Source organism: Trachinotus anak, unplaced genomic scaffold (genome assembly GCF_046630095.1).
Source record: "Trachinotus anak isolate AG129_WGS33_773 ecotype Australia unplaced genomic scaffold, CSIRO_AGI_Tana_v1 ptg000001l, whole genome shotgun sequence".
Lineage (NCBI taxonomy): Eukaryota > Metazoa > Chordata > Actinopteri > Carangiformes > Carangidae > Trachinotus > Trachinotus anak.
This window is the reverse complement of record NW_027273852.1, coordinates 9,073,932-9,099,684: the sequence shown is the minus strand read 5'-3', so window position 1 is coordinate 9,099,684 and position 25,753 is coordinate 9,073,932. Positions and strand designations below refer to the sequence as shown.

Below are 25,753 nucleotides of genomic sequence, written 5' to 3'. Positions count from 1 at the left end.
CATATATTAGAAACTAAATATAAAAAATAAGAAAAATTCCCAAAACACTATGCACAGCAAGAGCAAATGTATGAAAAATATAGTATTTCTGTATGGTGACCTATTTTTTATTCAGGCCATATATACTCTTAGTAGATAAACTTGACCCACTGTGTGTTATGTGAAGGAATACTGAGCCACAATCACTGCCAAGACACATGTGGTGCATCTGTTTGACTTCAGAAGTGACACTAGCCCCTATCATATTTTGGAGTAACATTAGTGAGGCATTCTTAAAAAAGTTAGTCTTGTTTAGTAACTATGCACCACAAACCTGGAACAACCTTCCAGAAGAGATATGACTGGATTTAAAGGTCTACTAAAGTCTGAATAGTATGTTTAACCAAGCAGTAAGCACTCATCATTGTCTTCCTTGCACCTGCATATTTATTTTAAATTTTTCCATCAGAAAGTTTTTATCTTTTAATATGTAACTCAGTGTTTTATGCTGCATTTGCTGTTTAATGCGTATAATCTATTATATAAAATGCTGACATGCCTTTGTGAATTATGCTCTATAAACAAACTTAGCTTCCTTTTTCTTGTTGTTAGTTCACCTCTCCAGCATCTAGGTGTGTTTCTAGGAACTATGAGTCTGCTTAGACACAGGGTGAAGACCTGGGGCCACGGGACCTCACTGTAGGATCAACATTGCACCAATGAGTTTAGAATTGAATGGGCAATGGTCCCAAACTCAGGGTAATTTTTTGTATTATGAATTCAGTCAAATCTTTGCTTTTTGACATGTGAAATTCTTTCACCCAATTTGAGCAACAGGCCTTTTTGACTTGTTATAGCAGGAAAAGTACATGTCCCAGTAAGTCATGACAATGTGAGAGTGAGCCAGTACCAAGACCCTGAAAGTTAAGCAGCTAAATGGAATTTAGTCATCATTAATTTTGGAATTAGACATGTGCTTTCCTTACTGTGATTCCAATATGTCTTTTGTGGAAAAAAAGGCCTATTAATTAAATAACCAAAATCCCCTGGTATGCAGTAAACCTGAGGTTTTAGGACTCCTGGGGATGTAGGGCCCAGGTATAGTTGTCCACTTTAACCAACTGGTAATTCAGCCTTGGCCAACTGTCCTTCCTATAACTACATAGTAAAGCAGTGTTACATCATTTAAAGGGAAACTCTTGTTCCAGCAAAATAACCTAAAGGGGTAATCCAGCAATTTGGTATTTGACTTCCATTAAGTTGGGAGACTCAAAAGAGACAGATTTTAAACAAGAGCGGTCAAAATCAAAGCATGGCCGAGATACAAAGCTACAAGGTACTAAGACGGTGAATCTTTGATAGTGCATCTCAACAGCATCTTTTGTTAGACCCCTTCTGCCCCCCACCGCCAATTGCTTTTAAACCCTACACTTCCAGTCCACTTCCAGTCCACGGCCAAAATGACATCACAGGACTCCCTTCAGAGCCAAATCAGACATTACACAACTTCTTTTTTTTTCCAGGCTGAGACTTCCTGGGACAAGTAAACTGGACTTCGTGTAGCAATCACTCAGTGAAAACACTGCAAAGCCTTGCGGCAAGGTTGTAAGGAAAGGTCTCTTTCCTTGTTAATTGGAAACACTTTTACAGCCGTGGTTGTAAAACACGCGTGTAGTAAATGAAGTCTGGTTAGTTGTTTTTGCAGTCTCAGGGTGGACTTTTGCCTGTGCAGAGGTCTAGGTGAGCTCTGATATCGTACAGTGAGCTCTTTCCCACGCCTTTGTCGCGCAGCTCCCGGTGTCTCCGCGCCGTGCAGTGGAGAGAGAGAGAGAGAGAGAGAGAGAGAGAGAGAGAGAGAGAGAGAGAGAGGGAGAGGAGTGGTGGGTTACAGTCCTGGAATGTGTGCGCGCTCCCGACGCTCTCCCTGTGTTCTCCTCGGTCGCGGCCCTGGTCGTGGACGCGCAGCACAGACAGACAGCCTTGTGTGCGCGCAGCCCGCGACAGGTCTGGAAGTACAAGGAGGAGGCAGGAAAGCGCCGCTGGAGCGGGGAGCGATGGCGGTGAGCAGGGGAAAGGGACGAGTTTGATACGGTGAAACCGGGACGGTGTGGGCGATCTTCGGGGCCTAACGCGATGAAGCAAGTAAGGGGTGAGTTGTTTGCGAAGTTGTTTGCCTTTGTGCGGTGTTATGTGTTTGGCCAGTGTTAACATTTTCAGCGGCTCGTACTTGAAATGCCACAATGAATTCAGACCGAGGCACTAACGTATTGAGCAGTTGGCCCACAGAGTTTAACTTTGTCTCGGCTTTTTTTTTCTTTTAATCTGTGGTGTAGCGTCACCACAAACGCTAACATTGTTAAACTGGTCCAACCAAGTACAGTAGGTAAGTTCACAGCTAGTTAAAGTTACTTTCAGCGTTAACGTTTTTGCTTTAGCTAAGGCCAGAAGTCAGATAACCATCGAAATGCATGCAAACGGTTGAACATGCTAACTAACGTTAACCTTCTGACTTGGAGTTAACGTTAACCTAGCATTACTTAATGTTTTCATTTGAATTTTGAAAGAGATAATCATTTATTAACCAGTTTTTTAAATGACTGCCTTCGGGGGTAGTGAGGTAATGGTAACCGGTCTGTATTAACAGATTTTACTGTGTGTTTCTCTCTGTAGATTATTTCGCTGTGACGGTTTAGCTGAGACAACAGTGCTGCAGAGAAGATCCGCCGGATCATGGCACCGCTTGCGTAAAGTGGAGGGATAAAAGTTCATCAGCTGCTACAGTCTCCCCAAAAACCGGCTTGTCAAATTGGGCTGCAGTCACAATCAAGCGAAAATGATTAAAGCGGAAAGCAAAGGAGGCGAGAGGACCCTGAGGAGCGCGTCGCCTCACAGAAATGCATACAAGTCTGACTTCCACGCCATTAAATGCTCCTTTGATGGGCCAAAATCTGAAGGTGCTGCCAAATCATACACAAATGGCTCCAGTGACACTCGGGAGGACTCAAGGGGGAGGCCTTTTGGGACCCGAGTGAATAAGATAAAGAACATATTCCTACAGATGGATGGTCAGCAACAGGAGTGCCAAGAACCGAAAGCGACTGTAAAGTCTGATGTGTCCCAAGTTTCCCCACCGAAGCTGCAGTTTCCAGTCAACACACACAGAGTTAACTTCAACACTGCCACAAGCCCTGAATCACACAATTTAGATAAAACACCCAAGGGGGAGGATGTTGAGATTGACAAAGTGGCTTTGGCAGAGAAATTTTCTGTGACCAGAAAACTCTTTGAAAGGGGCATCAAAGAGCAGCCTGCAGCTGAAAAGCAGTCTCCAAACAGAGTAGTGAATCGTTTGTCCCTCGGAAGTTCTTCTGACGAGGGGAAAAGCACAAGGAGAATATCAGGATCCTCTGAAACCACTATCAAATCAGAGCAATCTCCCACATCAACAGTTAAATGTAAAACAGATGAGAAGGCTGATGGTGAGAAAAAGCATGTGTCTCGAGTGTCACTGAATGCAGGACCCATGTCTAAGAGATTGGAGAATTACATGGCTGAGAATGACTCAGAAGACAACAACACAGCTGCTGCAAAGGGGGTAATGATGTCTGCTAAACAACACAGTGCCACTGAGCACTTACTGCCTACCTCTCCAACAAGGAACATCTTACACAAACCTACTTCTCCTGTCAAGGAAGCCACTAACTCTTCACCTGTAACTAATACCACTAACAAAAATACACCCCAGGCAGCATGTGTCATCGGCAAGTCACCAACCTCTGGGTCCAATATTGGGCTCAAACCAACAACGCCAGTTACTAATGCAGCTTACAAGTCTGTTACTCCAACAACTGATGCCACTCACAAACCCCTTTCACCAGAGCAAACAACGCCAATAAGCCATGGCTATAAGCGCTCTTCGTCATCCGGTGATGGATTTAGCAGGACATCTGCTGGTGGGGATGAAGGCAAGCCACATAGTCCACCCCCAAGGGATGTGAAGCAGCCTCTTCCATCAGCTGGTAGCTTTCAGAACACCAACAGGGCAAAATGCTCTGAAAAAAACAAGAGTAATGACAGTGTGGTACATAGTCCTTCCAGGGACAAGCCACCCAGCCAGACCTCATCACTGGACTCCAGAAGGGTGGGCACGGTACGGGCAGAATTGGTAGTTGTTCAGAATGAATCCTCAGAGAGTGAAGAGAATGAAGATGAGAACGTTGGTGATAATGAGTTTGAGGAGGAGATGGTGCAAAGCCCCAAAGATCAACTAACAGACCTGAAAAGAACCTTTCCAGCAGAAAAACAGAACTGTAACGCTTTTCCTCAGGTCATAGTAAAAGATGTCGCAAAAGAGACACAAAAGTTAGCAGAGACTGTGGGTGAAGGTAGACTCCTTGATGACCTAGAGCAATGTGAGTTGAAAGAAGACAAACAACAAGACAGTTTAGCTATGAGTCAAGATGGTGATGATAATTGTGAGGAAGATGATGAGGTAGTAGAGGAAGAGACTGAGCTGGAGGAGCAGGTGGGCCAGAGCATCCTGGATCGAGCCTCTCCTGTGGTGTACGGTATTGAAAACGCAGCCTTTGTGGATGACAGGGATGTAGACCAGGTCCTTAGGGAAGAGGAGGAGGAGGAGGAAGAAGAGGAAGAGGAAGAGGAGGAAGATCAAATGTATAGGGAGTATGATGACTGTTATGAAGCCCCTGGTCTGTCGGATGAGGAGGAGCCTCCCCTGAAGAGGAAAATCAAGTTCTCTACGGATCCCATTCTGGTAAGTATTTTGTGCTGTGTTGTTTACATCTGAACCACTGTTGCTCACCTGAAGCCCCTAAAACATATGGTGCAGCACAGTCATTACAATTCCCTGTGTCGTTGACTCAGCAGGGATGTGTGAGCTAGGTGTTTCCCTGCAGACACAAGACAAATTAGTGGGTGCTGTCGGGCAGGCAGACGTCGCAGTTGCACTGTATCATCGGCCAAGCAAGTTGAAACAGATTGGAAAATCTAAACTGGTTTATTTAATCTTAGTGACCAAGGAGGTGGGTAGACTACCACATCTACTCAGTCTTGCAAGAGATCAGCAAAGATGGGAGAGGTTTGAGGTTGTAGGTAGCAAAGTTGTTTGTGATATTTTTGGAAATATTGTTGACTTTGCATAAAAGCATGTGAGAGTGGGGCCACAGCTGAACAAGGGCAGGAGTGAGACAGAGACATGTGAAACTTTAGACTGTACAGTAGAAGCAAGAAATCATGGTCATCCCTGAGTCACTGCGTTGGATTGGTATTTTTATTTTCATTCAGAGTGGTTCCTCTCTTCATGAATCATGTGTTGCACCAGTGAGGGACTTTTCACCTCTGTCCAGCATGGACAGATGACAGACATGATCTCTTTTACAGACCATGGCTATCCTATCTCAGCAAGGGATGCCTCAAAAATGCCTGCGTGTAAACAGTCATCACCAATATATAAGATAATTTGTTTTACTTTCCTAGAACAGTCAGCTAAATTGGAAGACATGTATAAAACAATGCAAACTGAAAGCCTGGTAAAGACAGCGTTAAATTGCTGTCTTAAAAATCCCTGTAGTCTTCTGGTATTATATCCTTATTATGTATTTGATATGTACTACATTTTTGTATTACAAACAGGGTTTACAGCTGGTGTAGTCTCTTTTGGTATTGCCACACATCACATGTTGTAAACATTGCCAGTGGGTATTTTAGGGGTGTGGTGGTAGTGGAGGTAATATCTTCCAGCATGGATATTCTACTATCACCATATCTAATCGAAATTTTTCTATAGCAGGGGAACACAAATCACTTCAGTCCACACAGCTTGTGAACAGCTCAGTGTTTATCCAGGCCTTAAAATGTGCTGTTATCTCAGGGTGTGGATCCCCCTCCCTATCCCAGTCATCCTGGCAGGGGGTCCTGGGAGAGGGGACCAGAAGCTGACCTGGAGCGGACGGGACACAAACAACAGTGTGCTTCCTCCACCCCAAATGGAGCCATGACAGGGAAATACACAGCTTTATAGTTCACAACAACATGCAAGACTGTTGTGAGCTGTTGTGCTTTCTGTAGTAGCTCATGCAGGCATCATCACACCCTCTCATGGGTGTTATGATGCATGCATGAGCTACTAGACTTTATGCAAAAGAGAAATAGCTGACACAAAGTTGTAGTTGTTGATACGTGGGCTGGCTTTTGGTTTTTGTTTCTTGTCTCTGCTTATAATGATCCCCAGGGGAAAGATGGGGATAGATGCAAAATGGAACAAACATAAGGTGAAGATGAGTCCAAAATGTACATGCATTCTTTTAAGTTTCCAGTTAGCTTTTTATATAACTGCATGAATGTGTGCATGCAATGGACAGGCTGGAAAGAACATATGGATTTGTCAGAACAGTGACATATATGCTATGATTAAAAGCATGGGGCCAAGGTTATGTTATGTGTGCCAGTTTAGTCAAATGTCCAAAGCCAACATTTCTACCTGTGGTCTGGCTAACAGAAGCCTCCCATTAGGACTGGATCATTCTTCACAGTCTGCTAGTCTGAGCTGGCATTGTGATGGAGCACACTTGAGTCGTAGCTAACTAGGAGAGAGGAACTGCTTTGTGTTTCTGGCTCACAACGGGATTAGCTCCCTCTGTAACGTGAGTCTTCGCAACAGAGGAGGTGTCCTGTGTGGAAGAAAGGTCCTTTTATAAAGGAGAGATGTCCGGTTTCAACATGTATCACTCTTAGCATGGTTGAAAGAGAAACTTAGATGAAGTCAGGACTACTGCACACAGATTTGATCATTCCTAAAAGTGAAGGTCTTATTTCAAGTCAGATACTGTTTGATACTGGATGACTGAATGCTTCCGATTACATGACAGTTAGTTGTATCACAATTAAAATAGTGTGTACTGTTAGAAGTAAAAACAGAACTGCATAGTCTTGTTTAAAAAACACTGAAATTATTTTATATCTTTATATTTTGTGGGAAGATTGTTCTGCATACATGTTAATGCAGAATCACACTTTAGTAGGACATGAAATGCTGCATTCTCATTGCTGCTGTGTCAGTATATAAGTTGCTAAGCCCTCTGGCTGTATGAGCAGTATAAATATTGCACCACTTAAATTATATCCTCTGTCTTTATAGTGAGGAGGTTTCCTCTATAACTGCAAATAAAAACCGGGCCTGTAACATTAGATTTGTTTCTCCAGGCATATCCTTATCCAGAGAAACCTTTCAATTTTTGATTAACAGTTTACAGGTTTGCATCTACTGAAATTCATTTATACTCTTAAGTATAGCAAAAAGCATAGTTTTATTGAGTGACTAATGCTTCCTGCTGGAGGTGTGTTATCTGTTTGGGGACAAAGACTCATTTTCAGTGTAGTCATATTGGATCCTTATAGAGGTTGTCTTTTTGATTTTATGTCATGTTGCACATGAGGACATTTGGAGAAGAGGGCAAAACAGGTGACCATCACAGAAAAGACAATATCTGAAACCATGACCTGCACCTGCTTCTTTGCCCGAGCCCCACAGAGTCACAGGAAGTGCCACTAGCAGTTATTGGTCAAGTGAACACATTGTCCCTTCTTGAACAGACAGGGTGTGGTGTTTTGTTTGCACTGTAGATAATTACTGTCCACATAAGTCACCAAGTCACTATCCAAGCATACTTTTGTCAGTTTGGCTTCTCATATGCCTGCAGTAACATTTTTGTTTAGTATCTGTGACCTTTCACTAGGTGTAAGGCAGGCAGTTTTGCACACATTAATGTGCAACCAGATAAGTGTATCATATGTGTTAGGTGGTGTTTTAACAGATGTCCTGAAAGTTCAGTGTTTCCCACAGAATTAGATTCTGTTTGTGGCAGTACCAGACTGGAAGGGGGCAGGGGGCAGTGGGCAGGGGGCAGTATGAACGCAGCACGCTGTCATGCAGCGCCTGAATCACCGGCACTTCGAAAGGGCCAGTAAAGGGACAGACAAGGACGGTAAAATTTTATGGATTTTTTTTTTTTTTTTTTTTTTTTTTAGTTTACCAGTTTACCAGTCCACCAATTTTGCAGAATTTCTCCTGGTGCTCCCGATGGCCAGTCTGATTATAACAGATGAGTTTGGGGGGCAAGGAATGGCTGAAGGAGTCGATGCACTGTGCGCAGTTCTACAGTGAAATAAGATATTACCCATTTGAAATAGTAAAGAAAATAGAAAATCAATATGTGGCAGTCAGCGTTGGTATTGCCGCAGGCTGCTACAAATAAATCAATGTATGGGAAACATTGAGAAGTGTAAAAATATTTTCAGTTCATTATGAAACTGTGGCAGGAAAAATTAGACTTTGGCAGCCGGCCACAATCTAGGTAATTAATGGAAAACACTAAAGGTTTACTATTTGTATTGGCTGGAAAGTTGAGATTTAATTTCAGCAGGGCAGCATGTCCTGCTACTCAATCTGCTTTTTATGTGATTAGTGAAAAGCAAAATGGGCATACTCCATGTTTGGACTCAGGCCCGTGTGGCCAGCCCATCCCATAGTGTTATGCTTTCCACTTCCTATCTGAGATGTGTCTTCTGCTGGCCAGAGGAATGTGTCTGGCAAGACTCCACCCTCATCCAACCAGCAGAGAGGCCCTCCCCTTGCAGGATCTGAATTCCCTCCAGCCACCTGGGCTAGTGGGTGACTATCTGACAAGATAGGGCGGAATACTAATGCAGTCAGCTCAATGCTCATTCATTAAACAGCGTGGCTTGGGATGAGTCTTAGGCACATTGTGATTGCCTTTAAAAGGTTTCATTATGTGATTACAGACAGACACATAAGTGGATGTTGTGTGTTTTCACTGAAAGTTAACAGTAATAGTGTGTTAATCTCTTCAGCAGCCCTTGCAGGACAAAAGTAGCTTTTGTGGGCCATTTATAAACAAACCTGTTGAACCTGTTCATGTTTGCACTCCTTTGGAAATTTGATTCCATTATGGCACTCTGCTGTTCTCAGACTCCACCTCCATCTGCTGTAAGTCATACATAGGTGCTTTGAAGTTCAAGACATGAAAACATAAACATTGTTGTTTCAGTTACAGTCAATCAGTGTGAACTCTACAAAGTGTTAATAATTCCGAGGGCATGCTTATAGGAAGTACTAGATATATATTTTCTTCTTTTGCCTGGTGTGTTTACACAAGATGTAAAAACTGGGCCCCATGCCTTCTTTCCTAATTATTCTATGATCTGCACCAGGCCAACACCCCTGCCCCAGCTCACTCTCACAGCATGTTTTGATTTGTTGTCTTTTTGTAGGCCTGCTTACACGAAGAACTCCCCAATTCAGTGGTCAGCCCTCATTTTGCACTGGCAAGAGATTTCTTTGGTTTGCTTTTCCTCGCAGCTGCTGACTCATTTCCCACATTGGTATTCTGTTGTGGGGAGGGGAATGAGGGAAAGATGGAAAGGGTTTCAGTTTGGGTGTGGGCATGTGTACATCTGTGTGTGTGAGCACACAGAGAGGGCAGACCACTGCAGTTGTTGAGGATGGATGAAAAGACCACACATACTGCTTAAGGTTAGAGTTTTGGAAGAAAAACTGAAATATGGCACAACAGTGTGACCCACAACACAACCCCACTGACCAAAGCAATAATTTAAGGGAAGAAATTGGCATTAAAAACACATTAAATACCTTGTTCTATATAAACTTTAAGAGAAATTGTTAGTTCGTCTTTGGTCTTTTATACTTGTTGGAGTCAGTCTGCCTGATCAACAACTGTGTGTTTTGGTCTCAGCCAATTGCTGGACTGGACATTTCCTGAGCAATAAAAGAAAATGAGTGTTTAGTCTGATAACTGGAGACAGTCAGAAGTGTGGTAAGCCTTATTATTTTGAGAGAGAGGCTAATAAAAAGATTAAGATTTCTGTCATTCTTGTAAGAGGACAGTGGTCGAGTGATTGGCTTTCAGCAAGGAACACAACATTGTTTGAAACAGGCCTGGGAGTCCATGGGAACAGAAAAGTCAGACATTGGAGTTGAGGGGGAGGTACCGTGGAGAAGCCAAGCTGCACTGCTGCTGCTCAGCTAAGGCTCAGGATGTAGTGGTGCTCCCTACATTCTATTAGCCTACATTTTCAACCCTTAATTACTAAAGTCTCCAAAGTCTAAACTAAGAAGCATCTTTCATCCTTAATGAAATTTCTGCCTGCTCCAGTTCTGTGAATCCATTTTAACTGTCTAAATTAGAACTTGATAAGCTTTGTCATTCCTATTTATAGAAGTGCTTTCAAGCTTGTTGTTCAGAGACATGCAGAATTGGTTTAAAGATGCAAGCAGGACATAAATGTCTAGAGTAACTTGTTGGTTTTTTGAAAGTTATAATCCTGCCTCACCTTTGTGATAAACTTAAAATCTATGTACCAATGGACAAAAAGTGCAATATATGGGTCATAGGGATTAAACCTATGGCAATAAGTAGGGCTGTATGATATGCAAAAAAATGATATGATTATTTTGGAAGATATTGCGATTCACCGAAATTTTTTTTTAATGATTGTGATTTTTTTTTATTGGGGCTTCTACCAATTATGCATGTTCCCTAATGTCTAGAGAAAATTATTTTTATGCCACGGCATCTCTATAGCACCTCAATGCTTATGGGGCTAACAATGCACAACAATGTTGTGACACATTTGACCAAAATCATCATCCTAATTAAAAAAAAAAAAAAATTGCAGCTTTTGCAATTTGGATATTGCACTTGGCCATATTGCACTTTCGATTATACCGAATAAATGTGGAGCCCTTGCAATAAACTTGTTCAAGTATAAAAGGAAGGAGGAGGGTCCCGGAGATGGTGGACTCACTTGGGTTGATGGAGGTTCGAGGCCCCATGCATAGCATTCCTGCGGGTACCACAGTACTGCAGCAGCGTGCATAATCTGCCAGTTTCTAATCTTCTTTAACTTGGTTTGAGAGGCAACATGAGAGGGGGTTCATTCAGGTGTACCAAATCAGTACATGTAAGTCTTGTTTCCAGGTTGGCACAATATGATTCCTCTTGGATAAATATGTGTGAAAATCAGCATGATGCTGGAAAAGAGAATAGTTTCTAAGTCACTTTGACAAATTGAATGAGGAGTTTAGCGAGATATTCTGGAAACTCACTATCTACACTGTTTTGGGCTGCATCCAAAGGCTACATAGTGAGGAGACAGAAAGACAGAGGGTGAAGGACATTGTTTGTGGTTGATTCCTCATGTCTTGACATGCTGCAGGATCTAGGCCTCAGACCCTGTTGCCCAGAGTGAAAATGTTTACTTGATGACATCATACATCCTCATTCCAAATGTCTCAATCATTGCAATAATCCTATCGTTTAGCTAGTATTAGACCCCTATTGGGATCAGTCATTTTATTGTGCAGATTGGCTACCTATGATATACAAGGTGGATTCAGAGAGATTTGAAGTTGTAATAAGAGAACACATTACAAATTTATACATATTTTGTTGTTAAATTAAGCTCAAGGTTACAGGTGTATGAGTATTCCACCAGGCATGTTCTCAAAACAAATATCAGAAAGCCCAAGTAAATGGTTATAGTTTCACCAAAATATGGCTAAAATAGACTGCTTCTATCTCAACTCTGACATATGACCTTGTGGAGCTGGGTTTGTTCATTTTATATCCAGGTTCCTGCTCGTGGAAGAACTGCTCTGTACTAGCATACTAACTTGACTTAACTTGATAATTTCATCCCCAGAAAATAAAACATTTGAAAAAGAATAAATGGAAACCCAATCCTTTTTTCCTATAAAAACATTTAAAAAGAGATTGACTGACTGAAAAATATGTTCAGAGTGCACACATGGCTTGAGCCACAAAGTTAGGGTTGAGGAAGTTTCAAGAAGTCCAGAGTTCATGCTCTGTTTATTGCCACTGAGAGTCTTAAAGCAGTCTTTTTTATGTATTTCTCTTTTAGGGAATTATAAAAAAAGATTCAATGCAATAGAATGAACCTCAGCAAAAGGTCAATATGAAGACTCATTCACTCTTTCTCTTTCTTCATATTCTACCCACAGCTCATATACTTTCCTTTTACTTACTTCCCCCACCAAGAGAGGAAAATCACCATTCCCCTCTTGTGCACAGTGACCAAGCAGGTCATAATTAGGAAAATTTATTGGCAACTTTTTTGAAAACCAACAGTCATTTAATATCTTTTGTTTATGTCAGATTGTGTACTGTTGTTTAGGAAACAGGACATTTAAAGATGTCACCTTCACCATGAGGGAGAATTTTCACCATTCACTGCATTTTTGTTGAAAGGATTAATGGAGAAAAGACCAGAAGATTCATAAGAATAATAATAATTGTCTGACACATTGAAAATAATTGTTTTCTGCAGCCCTGCTAATAGGTTTGTCATACAACATGATGAACTGTATATTTTTATTACATTGCAGTAACTGAGTCGCAACAGATGGTCATCTCCAATTCATTTTATACTGAATATTATGGTTCTCACTTTATCTTAACCCTGGAGTGTTTTCAGATGGAATACAGTTACAATTCCTACTTGATAGTATCAGTGTTATTTAAAGTGAATAGCACAGAATGTGTATGTGAACCCTTATGCTGGTATTGAGCACTGGGTAGTGCTTGTTGACTGAAGGTTAAGGGATTTATTTTTTTTGTATTGCTCTTGATTTTATAACTTTTCACAGTCCTGATGACATCACTTGTCTCCTCCTATCATTGATCTTTTCTGCATCCACTGCTTAGTTCTTCCCAGCTGTGTCCTACTTTCCACGCTGCTCATGTTCTGCCGTGCTGCGTGTGTGTGTGTGCTTTATAATTCCAACCAGAAAACGGTCCTGGAGACACATCCAGTGCTTTGTAAGCCCTGTCTGCAAAGTTCAGTGTTTTAAAACTCTGAAAGTCCCTTAATGTGTGTTTTGGGAATGCATATTCTGCTTCATTGTCATCGACACTTGATTTACACCTTTGCAAAAAGTAGAACATTGATTAAAGATGCAGTACAACATGAGTTAAAAATGCAGTCTGTGTAGTTAGGCAACTAAAGATTATTCATCTTTATAATCTCTGTCAGACACTCTTCTGAAAAAGAGAATGCATTTGAGTGTCAGTGATCCAAATCATCAACAAAAGGGCTATGCTATCCTCCAGCAGCTGTTAAAGTGTACTTCAGTAGTGCACTAGTGCCTTAGGTCCAAACTATGAGTGTAATTCTTCCTATCCGTGCAATTTCTGCCAACTGAAGAATGCGTCCTTGTTCAGTTTGCCCAGACAAATAAAGACAACTCAAAAGGGAAAATAATATGGCAATATCTGTGCAAATCCTGCAGATACCCATCAACATAAATTTGTCTGATGCTTAACTGCTTGCTAAGGACATACAAGGTGGTGTATTGAAGCAATGCACTTGCTGTTTTGACAAATACAGGTCTTCAGCACCTTCTCCAATGAGGATTATGATCGGAGAAATGATGATGTGGATCCAGTCGCAGCATCTGCTGAGTATGAGCTGGAGAAAAGAGTGGAGAAGATGGATGTATTCCCTGTGGAGATTGAGAAAGGTGAGTTCAGTAAGGCTGAAGGTAAATTCCTATGTATCATAAGAAAACAATGAGAAAGACTTATGTTATGTACATGTTTTCACCAAGGTGCATATAATGCACTGCCATATAAGGCAAACAGTAGTAACTTTTCATCAGTAATATTTTTATTATATTTGTCTTTCAGTGCTTCCAAAGGATGTAGTCTATCATGACAGTTCTTACATACTGATCTTAATCTTGATATGTTTGGGCCATAAAAGTGTAAAATTTAGCCTGATTGCATGCAGTTTTTTCAAGCAACCCTTTAAAATCTTAATTTCTCCACATTTAGGAGACAATGGGCTCGGCATCAGTATCATAGGTATGGGAGTGGGAGCTGACCAGGGTCTGGAAAAGCTTGGCATTTTTGTGAAAACAATTACAGAGCGAGGAGCAGCTGAGAAAGATGGTCGGTGAGTTAAAGCAATAAAAGTAACTTTTTGTTCAATCCCACACTTAACTCTCACTACAAGAGTCATACATGATTTTTTTGCCTTTTCTACTATGGTGAAGGTGGTGCATAACTCTTCTATAACTGAATGGAAATGCTTTGAAATCCTCTCCTTTTTATCATTGTCCTCTGTCTTTCTAGCATACAGGTGAATGACCAGATAGTGGAGGTGGATGGTATCAGTCTAGTGGGCGTCACCCAACTGTTTGCTGCTACAGTCCTGAAGAACACCAAGGGCACAGTGAGGTCAGCTGAAAGCCCATCTCCTTACTCACCTAGAAAAATAAATCTGACTGTTGACAAGAATGAGCCACTGTTATCTCACAGTGATTGGTAAACAGTTGAGTCTGTTTGTTTCTTGAGAGTCCAGAGGCCATAAATGATTGGTGTTTTTTTCTTTTAAGTGAAAGAGAAGTGAAATAAACACAACGTATTGTGGTGTATTATTGGTTTGTCATAGGGAAATGAAATGTACACACATGACAGGGTCGAGCCTAAACTGCATCCCAAAATTTGCATTTCCCTGTAGCGAGTGCGTAAAACATGACAGAAGCTGCAATGTGGTATTTCCAGGGAACATGTAAAGTATTCCATTAAATTGGGCACTAACAAGTTGCACTCTAAAATAAACAGGTTCCTGATTGGACGGGAGAAGCCGGGGACACAAAGCGAGGTAGCGCGCCTCATTAGCGAGACACTGGAGCAAGAGAAAAACCAGCAGCAGCAGCAGCAACACATGGATGATCCCTATGAGCACTCCACGGAGGAGGTGAGTCCACTGGACAGTTTCTTCTCAGCCTCATGCCCTGTTCATGTTAAATAGGATGGATGGAAGAGATGGCTAAGGTTCCCATGTTTACAACTTGTGAGTGTTTGCTTAATCAGGACGGTTGTATAATTATAGAACTTGTTATATGAGTATTAAAATAATGTGTGTTGACAATATAACACCACGGCATGTTCTCATGATTAAGTTGGACATTTTTGGATATTTTTTTTCTGTCATATTACTACTGGGATGTTAAAGTGAATGCGATTTACAGAGTGCCAGAGTTGTGAAATGTTTGCTCAGTTCAAGTAGCCATAAGCTCTCGTCTTTATGACAGAGAGTCTGAGCAGAGAATATATATATGTGACATACTGGAGCAAACAAAGATGAAAAAGGACTGTGGAGGAAGTGGACACTGTTTCTACTGGCTCTGTGGTTATGCAAAATGTGTGTGTGTGTGTGTGTGTGTGTGTGTGTGTGTGTGTGTATATGTGTATGTATTTGTGTATTTGTTTGCAGGTGTGTTGTTCATGTAAATGTGTCAATACTGCAGACATGCTACAGACATGTGTTGCCAAATTCCTGCTGTGTCTCACCATGAACTGGACCACTGATGTCTGGTTATGATGTATTGATTAAAATGTTCCCTCTAGACAGTGGTGGACTGTGCCGTTGGGAGTGTTGTTGACACATGCTAAGCATGTTCCTGGGCTCGAAGGGTGTGTTGGTGTTTGCAGTATGTGATGCCATGTGTGATATCATATTTCAGGAGGAGCACTATGAGGACCAGGATGGAGCAGATGAGAGGATTCTGGGCTCTAATTTTTCTCCAGGGCGGAATGTAGAGGTGTTTGAGCTGCCTGATTCGGAGGCCTTGTTTATGCCAACCAACATGGACAGCTCTCAGATGGCCTTCAAGTTCAAAGAGGTATCAAACATCCCATGACTATCAGTCTTGCGTGTTTCTCTAAATCAAAAATTCAGTAGTCTGTTAGTACAACCAAAGATTCAATGACATACAGAAATGGGTGTAACTAAATGTTCTGTTTCCTTTTTCTATTCTATAGCTGCAGCTCAAACACAGCATTACTGCAGCTGAATTGAATCAACTAAAGGAAAAGGTATGATGGAAATTAAATCAACACTATTGTTGTCAAGATATTCACAGAACATACAAGATAAATAAATACACCATACTGTCAGTGCACATGAATGCAGTGCCAGGAAAACCAAAACAGAGTTGACATTCATATACTGAACATTTCTTCCATCGGTAATTACACTCTATATATTGGATTTTGAGTTTTTGAGAATAGTGGTTTGTTAGCAGCATTATTTCCTCTCCTTTTAACTCCTATGACTTAACAGTGACTGATGATACTGATACAGGTCATACTTGTAAATATGTTTTGATAAATGCCACACAGGCTGTCTTAAGCCACCTGCTGAACAAATTCAGTTTAACATGTTACTGAAGTTAATATGTCACCATCTCTGTACAGCTAAGGGCTTCAGAGGAGAACAAATCATTGTGGGAAGCCAGGGAGTCTGCACTGGAGCAAAAGATCGAAGATGGCAATGACAAAATCCTGAAGTTGGAGAGTTACTGGCTGGAAGCCCAGGCTCTGTGCAAGACTGTGAATGAACAATTAGCTGAGACTCAGGCCCAGTATGAGACCCTGGACAAGAAGTACAACAAGGCCAAGAAACTGCTCAAGGACTACCAGCAGAAGTGAGTTTGTCCGAAGTTACGTAACACTTCATTGTTGAGGGGGTCACCACTATATAGAATAGTAATTACGAGTTATAAGTTGGTATCAAACCATGTGGTGCTTTAGAAACATAGGGTGTTAAATTAGTATAAAGTTAAGATAATATGCTCTGTTAATATTCAAATAAGGGGCTATCAGAATTTCAATATCTTAGTTTTAGTGAAAATCAAACTTGACCACTGCACACTGAGATGACTTCACTGTGTTTTTTATTGAGTGAGAACAACATGTTTCGCCTGCAGCTATAAAAAAACACAGTGAAGTCATCTCAGTGTGCAGTGGTCAAGTTTGATTTTCATTTTAGTTGTTCCTGCAACCAACCAGCACCTCATCACTAATATTGGCTGTGCATTTGGAGTTTTGCTCATTAATCTTAATTTCAGTCTCAAGACACTAATAACTGAAACCTGAGTTTGTGTAGAAACAGTGAAAACAGAGGATCTCACTTCAGTCAGGATGGAGCATAAGATTGACAACAGAACTATTTATGATGAACTGAAATACTAACAGAATCCTGCACTTCTTTTAAGCAAATGTCAATAACATTTTCACATATACCACCTGTAGTATGTTACCATGCCAGTAATTCGGGTTTTATCTGCTGAGGTTTTAAAATTTTGGTCCGAGGATTCTGCTGCCACCCCGATACAATGGGCATGGATGGAACACCCTCCATGGTGTTCAAAACACTGTAGAATTACAAAACTGTAAATTCCACCCTGCTTCATTGTATTGGCGTGATAGAAATATCTGCATAGCTTGACATCGTTAGTTGGATTTTTTTTTGTGTTTTGGGTGAACCTTGAATTCAGAAGGATCACGGGAAGCAGTTGAAATACAAGATTGTATAGTGTCAGTCTTGCCAGTGTACAACTTGAAGAAATCTTTGCTATTATCAGGACAAGCAGTGGGAGTAACATTCTCTTTATTATATTTAATAATTTGGATCTATGGGAATTTTAGGAAATAAATTAATAAATATATTTTGTTGTCTCTGTCTTGGCACAGTGCCCATCTACAGTATTTTGACATTTATCCTCTGCATCTCCTAACAGCACAAGTGATATCATTAAACCAAGACTAAACGTTAATCACGTAAAATAGAACATGTTAACAAGTGAAAGGACTGATGGGAAACCACATTTCCTCGTTTCCTCCCCAGAGAGATAGACTTTGTGAAGAAAGAGGAAGAGCTGAAAAAAAATTTAGATGAAAAAGACAAGTGGTACAAGGACCAGCTGGAGAGCCTGCAGAACAGGGTAAGACTCCAGCTCAGAAAAAATGTGCACCACAGCAGACTTACTACACACACTATAAGCCTTGGTGTTGTTTGTTTGTCTACAGATAGCTGTCCTGGAGTCCAGAGGGGCCGCAGGTGCAGAGTGTCAGAGTGGTCTGGACTCTGCTTCAGAGGAGAGATCTAGTAGCCAAGGCCCAGTCAACAACACACAATCTGTTGATTCGCTGCTAGATACAAAGGGTTATTTGTTTTAATTTAACTTTACAATGTCATATTTTCATTGTGTGATCTGTAAAACATTCACAAACACACATCATAAACTGCAGTGAACCCTGGTAAATTATTAAAACTGTGATAATGTATCTTACGACTTATTTAGTGTGGATTTCTTTTTTCTCTGCTGTAGAACAAGCCTGGAGTGAGTTGGTCCCTGAAACTGAGCGCTTGGACACCAGTGCACACAGAGAGAAAGGCTTGCTGGCTCAGAAAGCCAAGCGTCAGCCTCCATCTCGGAACAAACTGAAGGAGAGCCTCACGGTGGCTTCAAGCCACTCCCAGGTCAGACAGGAACAGCTGCTACTGTTACAAAGTCCACTGTTGTAAGAGCATGTAATTGGATGGAACAGTCAGCCACCTAATGCAAGCTGCAACAGGAAGCATGAAAGGTCATCATGACACATACACACCCCATTTTTTATTTTATGCAGTGAATTTTACTGCCACGGTGGCTAAGCTGCCTTCTTGCAAGCAAAATTTAGAAAAATCTCAAATTTGCCAGGAAACAAAATGAGCAGGTGTGATCCACTATTGTGCTTTTGAAGCAGTATTTTTCCTTAAAAGCAGAATTTTCTTAACATACCCATGGCTGTTCTGAAATGTAATAGGGAACGTTTTACTTTTGCAAAACAACAACGTACCTTTATAATGAAACAAAAATATTTGATAGGTTGAAAGTAGTGCTATAGTAATAATACAATTTTGGTGTGACAGTAGGGTCACAGGTGTGTCATGTAGCGTGTGTGCTACATGACTCAGCCAGTCAGAACTGAGGAGCAGGGCTTTCTGTTATATTTCTGTTATATAAATATTTCTTATCCCCTCTTCCTTGCATTGTCCTTGTAAGTAAGTATCTTTGTCTCCACAGGAAACTGAAGAAGAGGACGAGCAGGAGGAGCAAGAATCTCCCAGGAGGAGGAGGTCCATCCAGGAGAGCCTGGCCCTCCCAGTGCCTGTCTGTTATCCTGGGAATGGCCAGAAAGGTAGTCCAGGCGAAGCCAGTGATGGATCCAGGAGTAAGGTGGAGCTCTGCAGCAGCCCGTCTTTGTCGCCATCACAGGGAGACAGTGTTGAAAGCATCGGAAGCCCTTCTTTGTCTCCTTCAAAAGACACCTCCTCTCCACATTCCCCTTCAGGATTAATGCGCAATGTCAAGAAGAGGGAGTCCAAGGGCAAGGGCAAAGAGCTCAAAGGTATGCAAGAGCCAAATGTGATGGCTGTAATAGCAAGGCTTTCTCTTATATTGCTACAGAGACTGATAATTATGGTTTGATTTCAGAGGAGTTAAATGAGCCTTCATCAGCGGGAAAAACTAAAAGACGATTTCCAGACTTTGGGTAGGTCTCCACAGAAATCACTATTATTTGTTTCCAAGTTCCCACAATTTTGTACTAACTGAACAAATGTTACCGATGATCAAAACAGTGGTCTCCGGAAGTCAGGTGGAAAAGGAAAAAAACATGACAAGGAGGCAATGAGAGCGTCTTTGGACAGCAGGTACTGCTAAATACTATTCTTAACAATAGAAAGGTATTTCAAAGATTTTTGGCTTGTTGGGGACCTTTTCCAACTTTTTAAAACATTTGTTGGAGTTGTACATGGCTACATACAGTATAGCGCTGAAAATATTACTAATTACTAAATATGTGGCAAAATTCTTTTTGTTATTGGATTATTAATGGAAACATTATTACTTTTTTACTGAATAACATAAGCTCATTTAAAGGTTTTAACTCCACAAAGACCAAAAGAGCTTTATTTCCAATATTTCTGTTATTTGGTGGATATGAATATTGGGTTACAGAGCACCAGTTTTATACATTATTTTTGCTTAATATAGAAAATATAAATATTAAAGTAAGCTTAATATAGATTATTATCAATTTAGATTGTTTTTCTAGTCCCATTTCTGATAGTTATTACTTGTTGATTCATTTTTATGCAACATATGATATATTAAATGTCACATATGCAAACCTTTGTGTCTGTATCCTCTTTTTTTCCACAATTCCTAGGGGGTCGGCAGAGTTACTGGAGGAGTCTGGAGGAAACCTGTCTCCCGCAGACTCGATGACCTCCATCCCTACCTGTATGCCCTTCACCTGGTTTGGAGACAAGGATAGGGACAGGGAAAGAGAAAGGGAGCCCTCCTCTTCCAGCAGCAGCCTGCCGTACACTGCAACTGAGACCAGCAGTGAGCACAGCCACGATCGCAAGAATAAGGTGTGTAACTTTCTCTAACCTAATGTAAAAGTAAGTATTGGATATAAAGAGTGTTTGTAGTCAGCACAGCACTAAGATGTCAGTTACATAGCATTTTAGAGTACATGAGTGAGCTAGAGATGTAACGTCAGTGGGGTCATGAACTTGATGCTTCTCAGTCATCCAGCTCTCAACAGTGATGACTTGGCCAGCTGTAAGACAGCTATTGTCGATCATCCATCATCACAATGTATTTTTGGCATCGCTGAAAGGATAAAACTGGCTGACACATAATTGGAGGCTGTTTACAGACATGTGCCGTCACTTTCGGATTCTGCAAATAAGCTACACCATGCAGAGGCTACAATAACTGGATCCACATGTTAGCCATCAGAGAGAGCCAGCGGGGAAGGATTTGGTGGCTTTTCAATGAGTTTGCAAATAGTGACACATCAAATGCATCCAGTGAAATGCCTGTGTAACTGTCATACAGGCGGTGGTTGAGCTGATGTTCCCACGATTCTGTTTAATGAGTTCAAGACATGAGCTGAACCAAAGAGAAATTACTAAGAGAATGGCTTTGGTTCTTTTACTGTGTACATTATGGTAGTTTTTGTCGGTGCTTTGCTGCCTGGACAATTATCTCACTGAACCATGTTTCCTTCAAACAGACAAATCTCTCCTGGTCCTCTTTATTCAGTCGCTCATTAGATTTGGTACAGTATACACACTTTTGTTTTACCTCTGATTTTTAGATGACACATTAGAGCATTACTAACAAATGCAGCTCTGCTATTTGGAATTTCTCACCTCAACGCATCCTATGAATCATTCACTGTGTCTTTTGGAGTGGGTATGTGGTAGTGTTATAGGAAACTAATATTATCTAATTTTCCTTTTATGCACATTCAGAAAGCCTTGTGGCTTGTATTAGAGGAAATGGAAGATGCCAAAAATAAATAGTTTCTAGGGCTTGTTGCACCAGTTAATCGAAGTTTGATCGGAGGTTTGTTTCTGCCACGTTGTAACTAACTTGTATTGTGCAGCCTGTTTTTATAGTCAAATTCTCACACTGTTGAAATGAAACTACACATAACTGGTGCAACAGCCTGCAGTTCTGGATATTTCCCTCATTCCGGATTTAACCCATTTAACCCACATTTATGTCTGGAAAAACAAGCCACAGTTTAACTTTTAGACTCTATTACACGTTACTCTTATTACTCGATCAACCAAATAGAATCTAATCAATAGAATCTACTCGACTAAATTGAAAACATTACCCCATACCTGAAGTTTGTATGTTTGTGTTCTTTTACTAGAAGTAGTTAGTTGTAGTGTAGCTGTAGTTTAGATGTTGCTGACACAGTTGGTGGTGGATTGGTTTAAGTTTTAATCACCTTGAATATTGTGCTGCACAGTAGATACTTGATCTTCTCCCGTCCTTCCACATGTTGAAGATCACACTCACTCATTGCGCTAAATCAATGACCTGGATTACTGCGGCTGTAATCAGTTTAATTTATCACCATAATTTCAGTCCTAACAAAACAGCACTGTTCTCACCCCCCCTTACACCTGTAGTGTTGTATTTGTTTGCCTCTCGTAGTAAACAACTGTTGTATGGTGATGTGTTGCTTTAGTAAATGCGTTCCTTGTTTCCACTTGTTCCAGAGTTTTTCAGTCATAGATGATTCTAATGCTGCCAGTCCCAATTCAGACATCTCTGGGTTAGTTGCTGAACCCAATCTGTCTGGGCGCTCACACACTTTAATCTTCTCTTCCAGTGAGGTGAGTGCTCTCCTTGTTGCACAGTCACAAAAGCTGTGTGGGACGCCTTGATGCAGCTGAAAGGGGACATTCTCAAGCATGCTCTTTGAGCCCCCCCCCCCTTTTATAGCTGAGATTAAATCATGAATGGAGATGGACAAGAAGAGAGCTGCATGTGTGTGTGTGTTAGAGCTATTTTGTTTTGTCTTACAAGTCTTGTGGCTTAGCTTTTCTGAAGTCAGCTGTGATGTTAATAGTTTGTACTTTTGCCTCTGTTAGAGCTGTCAACCAATGCTTCATGTTCTTTAAAAGCTTTGACAGACCACAGAATAATGTTGACTGCTTTGCTGCCTGCTCGGTGGTGTTTCACCATCTGTTTTTATTCATTTATTTATTAAATTTTTTTTATATTAAGTCATTTCTTTTCAAGTGTCTCAGTCTCTCTCAGTAAAACATATGAAGACACACATTGACATGCATCCGAGAATGTTGATATTTTGCTGTTATTGCACGCTTGTTTTCTTAGCACTAGCTTGGGGAATTCATACCCCGCACAGTTTTGCTCGTCTGCAGAACTTGCGCTACATGTTATATATTATATACACTGTAGTTTTTTTTGTTTGTTTTTTTAATCCTCGCCCTCCTCCTTCCCTTCTCTCCAACTTAAACCCCTTTTAAACACTCCTTTTCCCCACAAAAGAATACATTATTTCAAATGCCAATGCCATTTTTGAGCCAAACTGTCAAACACATACAATTCATGGCATCAAATGGCAGTTGCTTATTGTTTACAGGCATCAACAATATATCTTTGGCCTAAGTCTTAATAATGTATTTTTATATGCACTACACACGAGTAACCTTTTTCCTTCAGTATACAACAACATATTAAACAAAATAGTTCAGAATCCTGCGCAGCAATTTTCAGAAAAAAAACAACACATTTTAACAAAATGCTAATGCTCTTACTAAAGCATCAGTATAATTATTTATATACTAATATCTGTTTGTATTGTCTCTGTCCTCTGTAGACATTGGATGATGAGCCAGTAGCTACAGGAAAAGAGTATCAGTGGCAGAACCGGCCTGTCTCTGAATGGACCAATCAACAAGTGTGTCACTGGTTGATGGGCATGAATATGGACCAATACACACCTGAATTCACATCTAAGGGAGTTGACGGCCAGCAGCTCTTGCAGTTGGATAGTGACAAATTGAAGGTAAAATAAGTCATAATGTAGTCAGGTCATGTCAGTGTTTGACTGCCACCTTATGGCCAGAAGTTTTTAAGCAAGAGATAACATTGTAATTCCCAATTCATATTTTACATTTCTGCAGCCTCAGTGGGGACAAGGCAAGGAGAGAAAATTACAAATAGATTGATTTGCAGTGATGGAAGAATTACACATCATTGTTGGTGTCTCAGATCGTATAGATTCCCATCCAAACTAATTTCTAAAGTTACATAATTCATCCAAATATTAAAAGTTTCTACTCCCACCTCCACATAAATCCAAAGGACTTGTTTGGCAAAACTCTATTGATCATATGAAGTTGTCTTTTACAACAACTTTGGTCTAAAGCTAATAGATTAGTTGGCTAATCAACTAGTGTATCATCAGGAAATCCACTGGCAATAATATTTATAAAATCTCATTTAATGGTTCACACTTCTTGCAATATTATATTTGCTGTATTTGCAGATTAATCAACGATGAAAAACATTAGTTTCAGCTCTACTTTGATTAACTTATTTTTGATATGTTAAAGTCTGTGCACTTCTTCCCTTCAGGCACTTGGTGTGTCGAGTCAGAGCGACCGTTCAACTATCAAGAAAAAGCTGAAGGACATGCGCAAGGCCCAGGAGAAACTGGAGAAACAGAGAGAGAAAAGAGAGAAGGAGGTTCGACGCAGCGGGAAGCTGCCAGTCAGTACCGACTCTGTCTGTTGAGATGGCAGCTTTGTTCTCTGAGTTTATGTAGCATAAAGTTCATCATCATGCAGAATTCTGAGAAAACCTTTTTTATACTGATAGTGCCATGCTCTTCATGTCACATGGCGTTAATGCCAATAACCACAGAATGTGACAATGCCAGGAGTGTACCTATGCTGACTGAGGTACCAGTCGTGATTTCTGTTCATACTTAATGTCTCGTTTCTTTTCTCATCACTATTTTCTCCCAGATATTTTAACAAACATCAGCCTAAACCATTTTTAACTGAAAGATGGGGAATGTTAAAAGACACAAAAGTTGGGTATGTGACCAAAAAGGTATCCTAACATCTTGTACCACTAAAAAGCTAGAAGCTATAATTATAAAGTCTGTTTTGAGATATAATGTAGTTGTTTAGTTGTTGCAGATCATGCACACATTTACCTAAGTCAAATGTATACTGCTTTTTCAGCATTTTATATTTTTGCTAGTATAACTTGCCTGTTCACATGTACGACTCTTTTGCAGGAATGATTATTGTACAGTTCAGGTAAAAGCACTATATTTGTCTTTTAAGCTTCAATGGGCGACAAGGTTTTAAATGTATAAATAAGTTTTATACATGTGCCTATTAACTGCATATCTTTTTTTTTTTTTTTTTTTACCTAAAAACCATTGCTCATTTTATACTATCTGAATTTTCTACTAAGTAGAATAGCTAGGCAGTCGTTTTTGCTGAACAGAAAGCAACAATGAAATCAAGTAGGGACAAGGTGAATGCTGCTTCTGCTGTCCCTGACTCTGACTGTGTGTTGCTGCAATGGTACCATGATGCTCCATGTAAATACACACAGCATGCAGGTCTGCTACATGTACACCTCACTGGTCCATTAGACAGTAAGATGAGTCTATGACAAGGACTTGTGTGAGTCGGGAGCACATCATGTATGAATGTGAGGCTGAACGACAAGTGTTGACGGCCAAACTGAAGTGCTTCCTTTCTTCTTCTCAAGCATGACTCCATGTTCTGTATAGAATACGACATAATGGACTGCAAGAAATTTATATTTTCCACCTCTTCTGAATCTGAGAAACATTTCTTGGTACATACAGCATCAATAAACTAATTTTCACTTTATGTAATGTGTTTTTCTTGTAGTCCTCACAGTTCTTCATCATGACAGAAGTTTTGCATTTCAGTGACTACCAGGTAACACTGGGGTATGTTTATTGCAGGACTACAGAGCAGTACGTTGTTTACATCGCAGAGGTATTTCTACTTCTCTGGTCACTCAGTGCCATCTACAGTGGATCACACAAGATTGCTGTCAGCTGACAGTTTCTCAAAATAAATTTGCCTTCAGATAAGGACCAAAAATCTTTTTTAGCTTTGGGGTCATTCTACAGAAATGTCCACTTTCAGAAAGGCAAGATATCTTAATTTGTATCTTAATACATTTAAACTTAGACCACTTGAATCTTGAAGTGTAGCAAAATTCAGTGGATGTAAAGTTATGAAATGTGACACATTTTATGTGATGTGACAGAAAAACACCAGTAACACCAGTGACCTACATAAGACAAAAGATCCTTACTCTCCAACTCTTAGCAGATGAAGCTAAATTGTTACATTTTGGCATAAAACCAAAGACAATCATTGACACTTAGTAAAAGCACTTAGTAATACATAATAAGTTTTAAAACACATTTTAACTTTATTAGGTTTAGGAAGTCACTCATGT

General features: G+C 40.5%; 1 protein-coding gene across 3 annotated transcripts; it reads left to right on the top strand.

Moving 5' to 3' along the window:
- The first annotated feature begins 1,955 nt into the window (after window positions 1-1,955).
- ppp1r9ala (protein phosphatase 1 regulatory subunit 9A-like A) lies at window positions 1,956-25,149 on the top strand. 3 transcript variants are annotated; one of them, XM_071474757.1, is made up of 19 exons: window positions 1,956-2,128; window positions 2,650-4,753; window positions 13,444-13,576; window positions 13,890-14,010; window positions 14,190-14,294; window positions 14,682-14,817; window positions 15,587-15,745; window positions 15,885-15,938; window positions 16,320-16,549; window positions 17,752-17,848; window positions 17,934-18,069; window positions 18,236-18,387; window positions 18,974-19,298; window positions 19,385-19,442; window positions 19,531-19,602; window positions 20,121-20,328; window positions 21,982-22,098; window positions 23,109-23,297; window positions 23,870-25,149. In XM_071474757.1, the coding sequence occupies exons 2-19, from the start codon at window positions 2,813-2,815 to the stop codon at window positions 24,026-24,028; spliced, it is 4,392 nt and encodes a 1,463-aa protein (XP_071330858.1). In that variant the 5' UTR covers window positions 1,956-2,128; window positions 2,650-2,812; the 3' UTR covers window positions 24,029-25,149. The 3 variants fall into 3 exon arrangements, with proteins under 3 accessions (XP_071330858.1, XP_071330865.1, XP_071330849.1); XM_071474748.1 differs by lacking the exon at window positions 1,956-2,128 and adding an exon at window positions 20,979-21,023 and having other exon boundaries at window positions 2,676-4,753; XM_071474764.1 differs by lacking the exon at window positions 21,982-22,098 and having other exon boundaries at window positions 1,982-2,128.
- The last annotated feature ends 604 nt before the right edge of the window (window positions 25,150-25,753 follow it).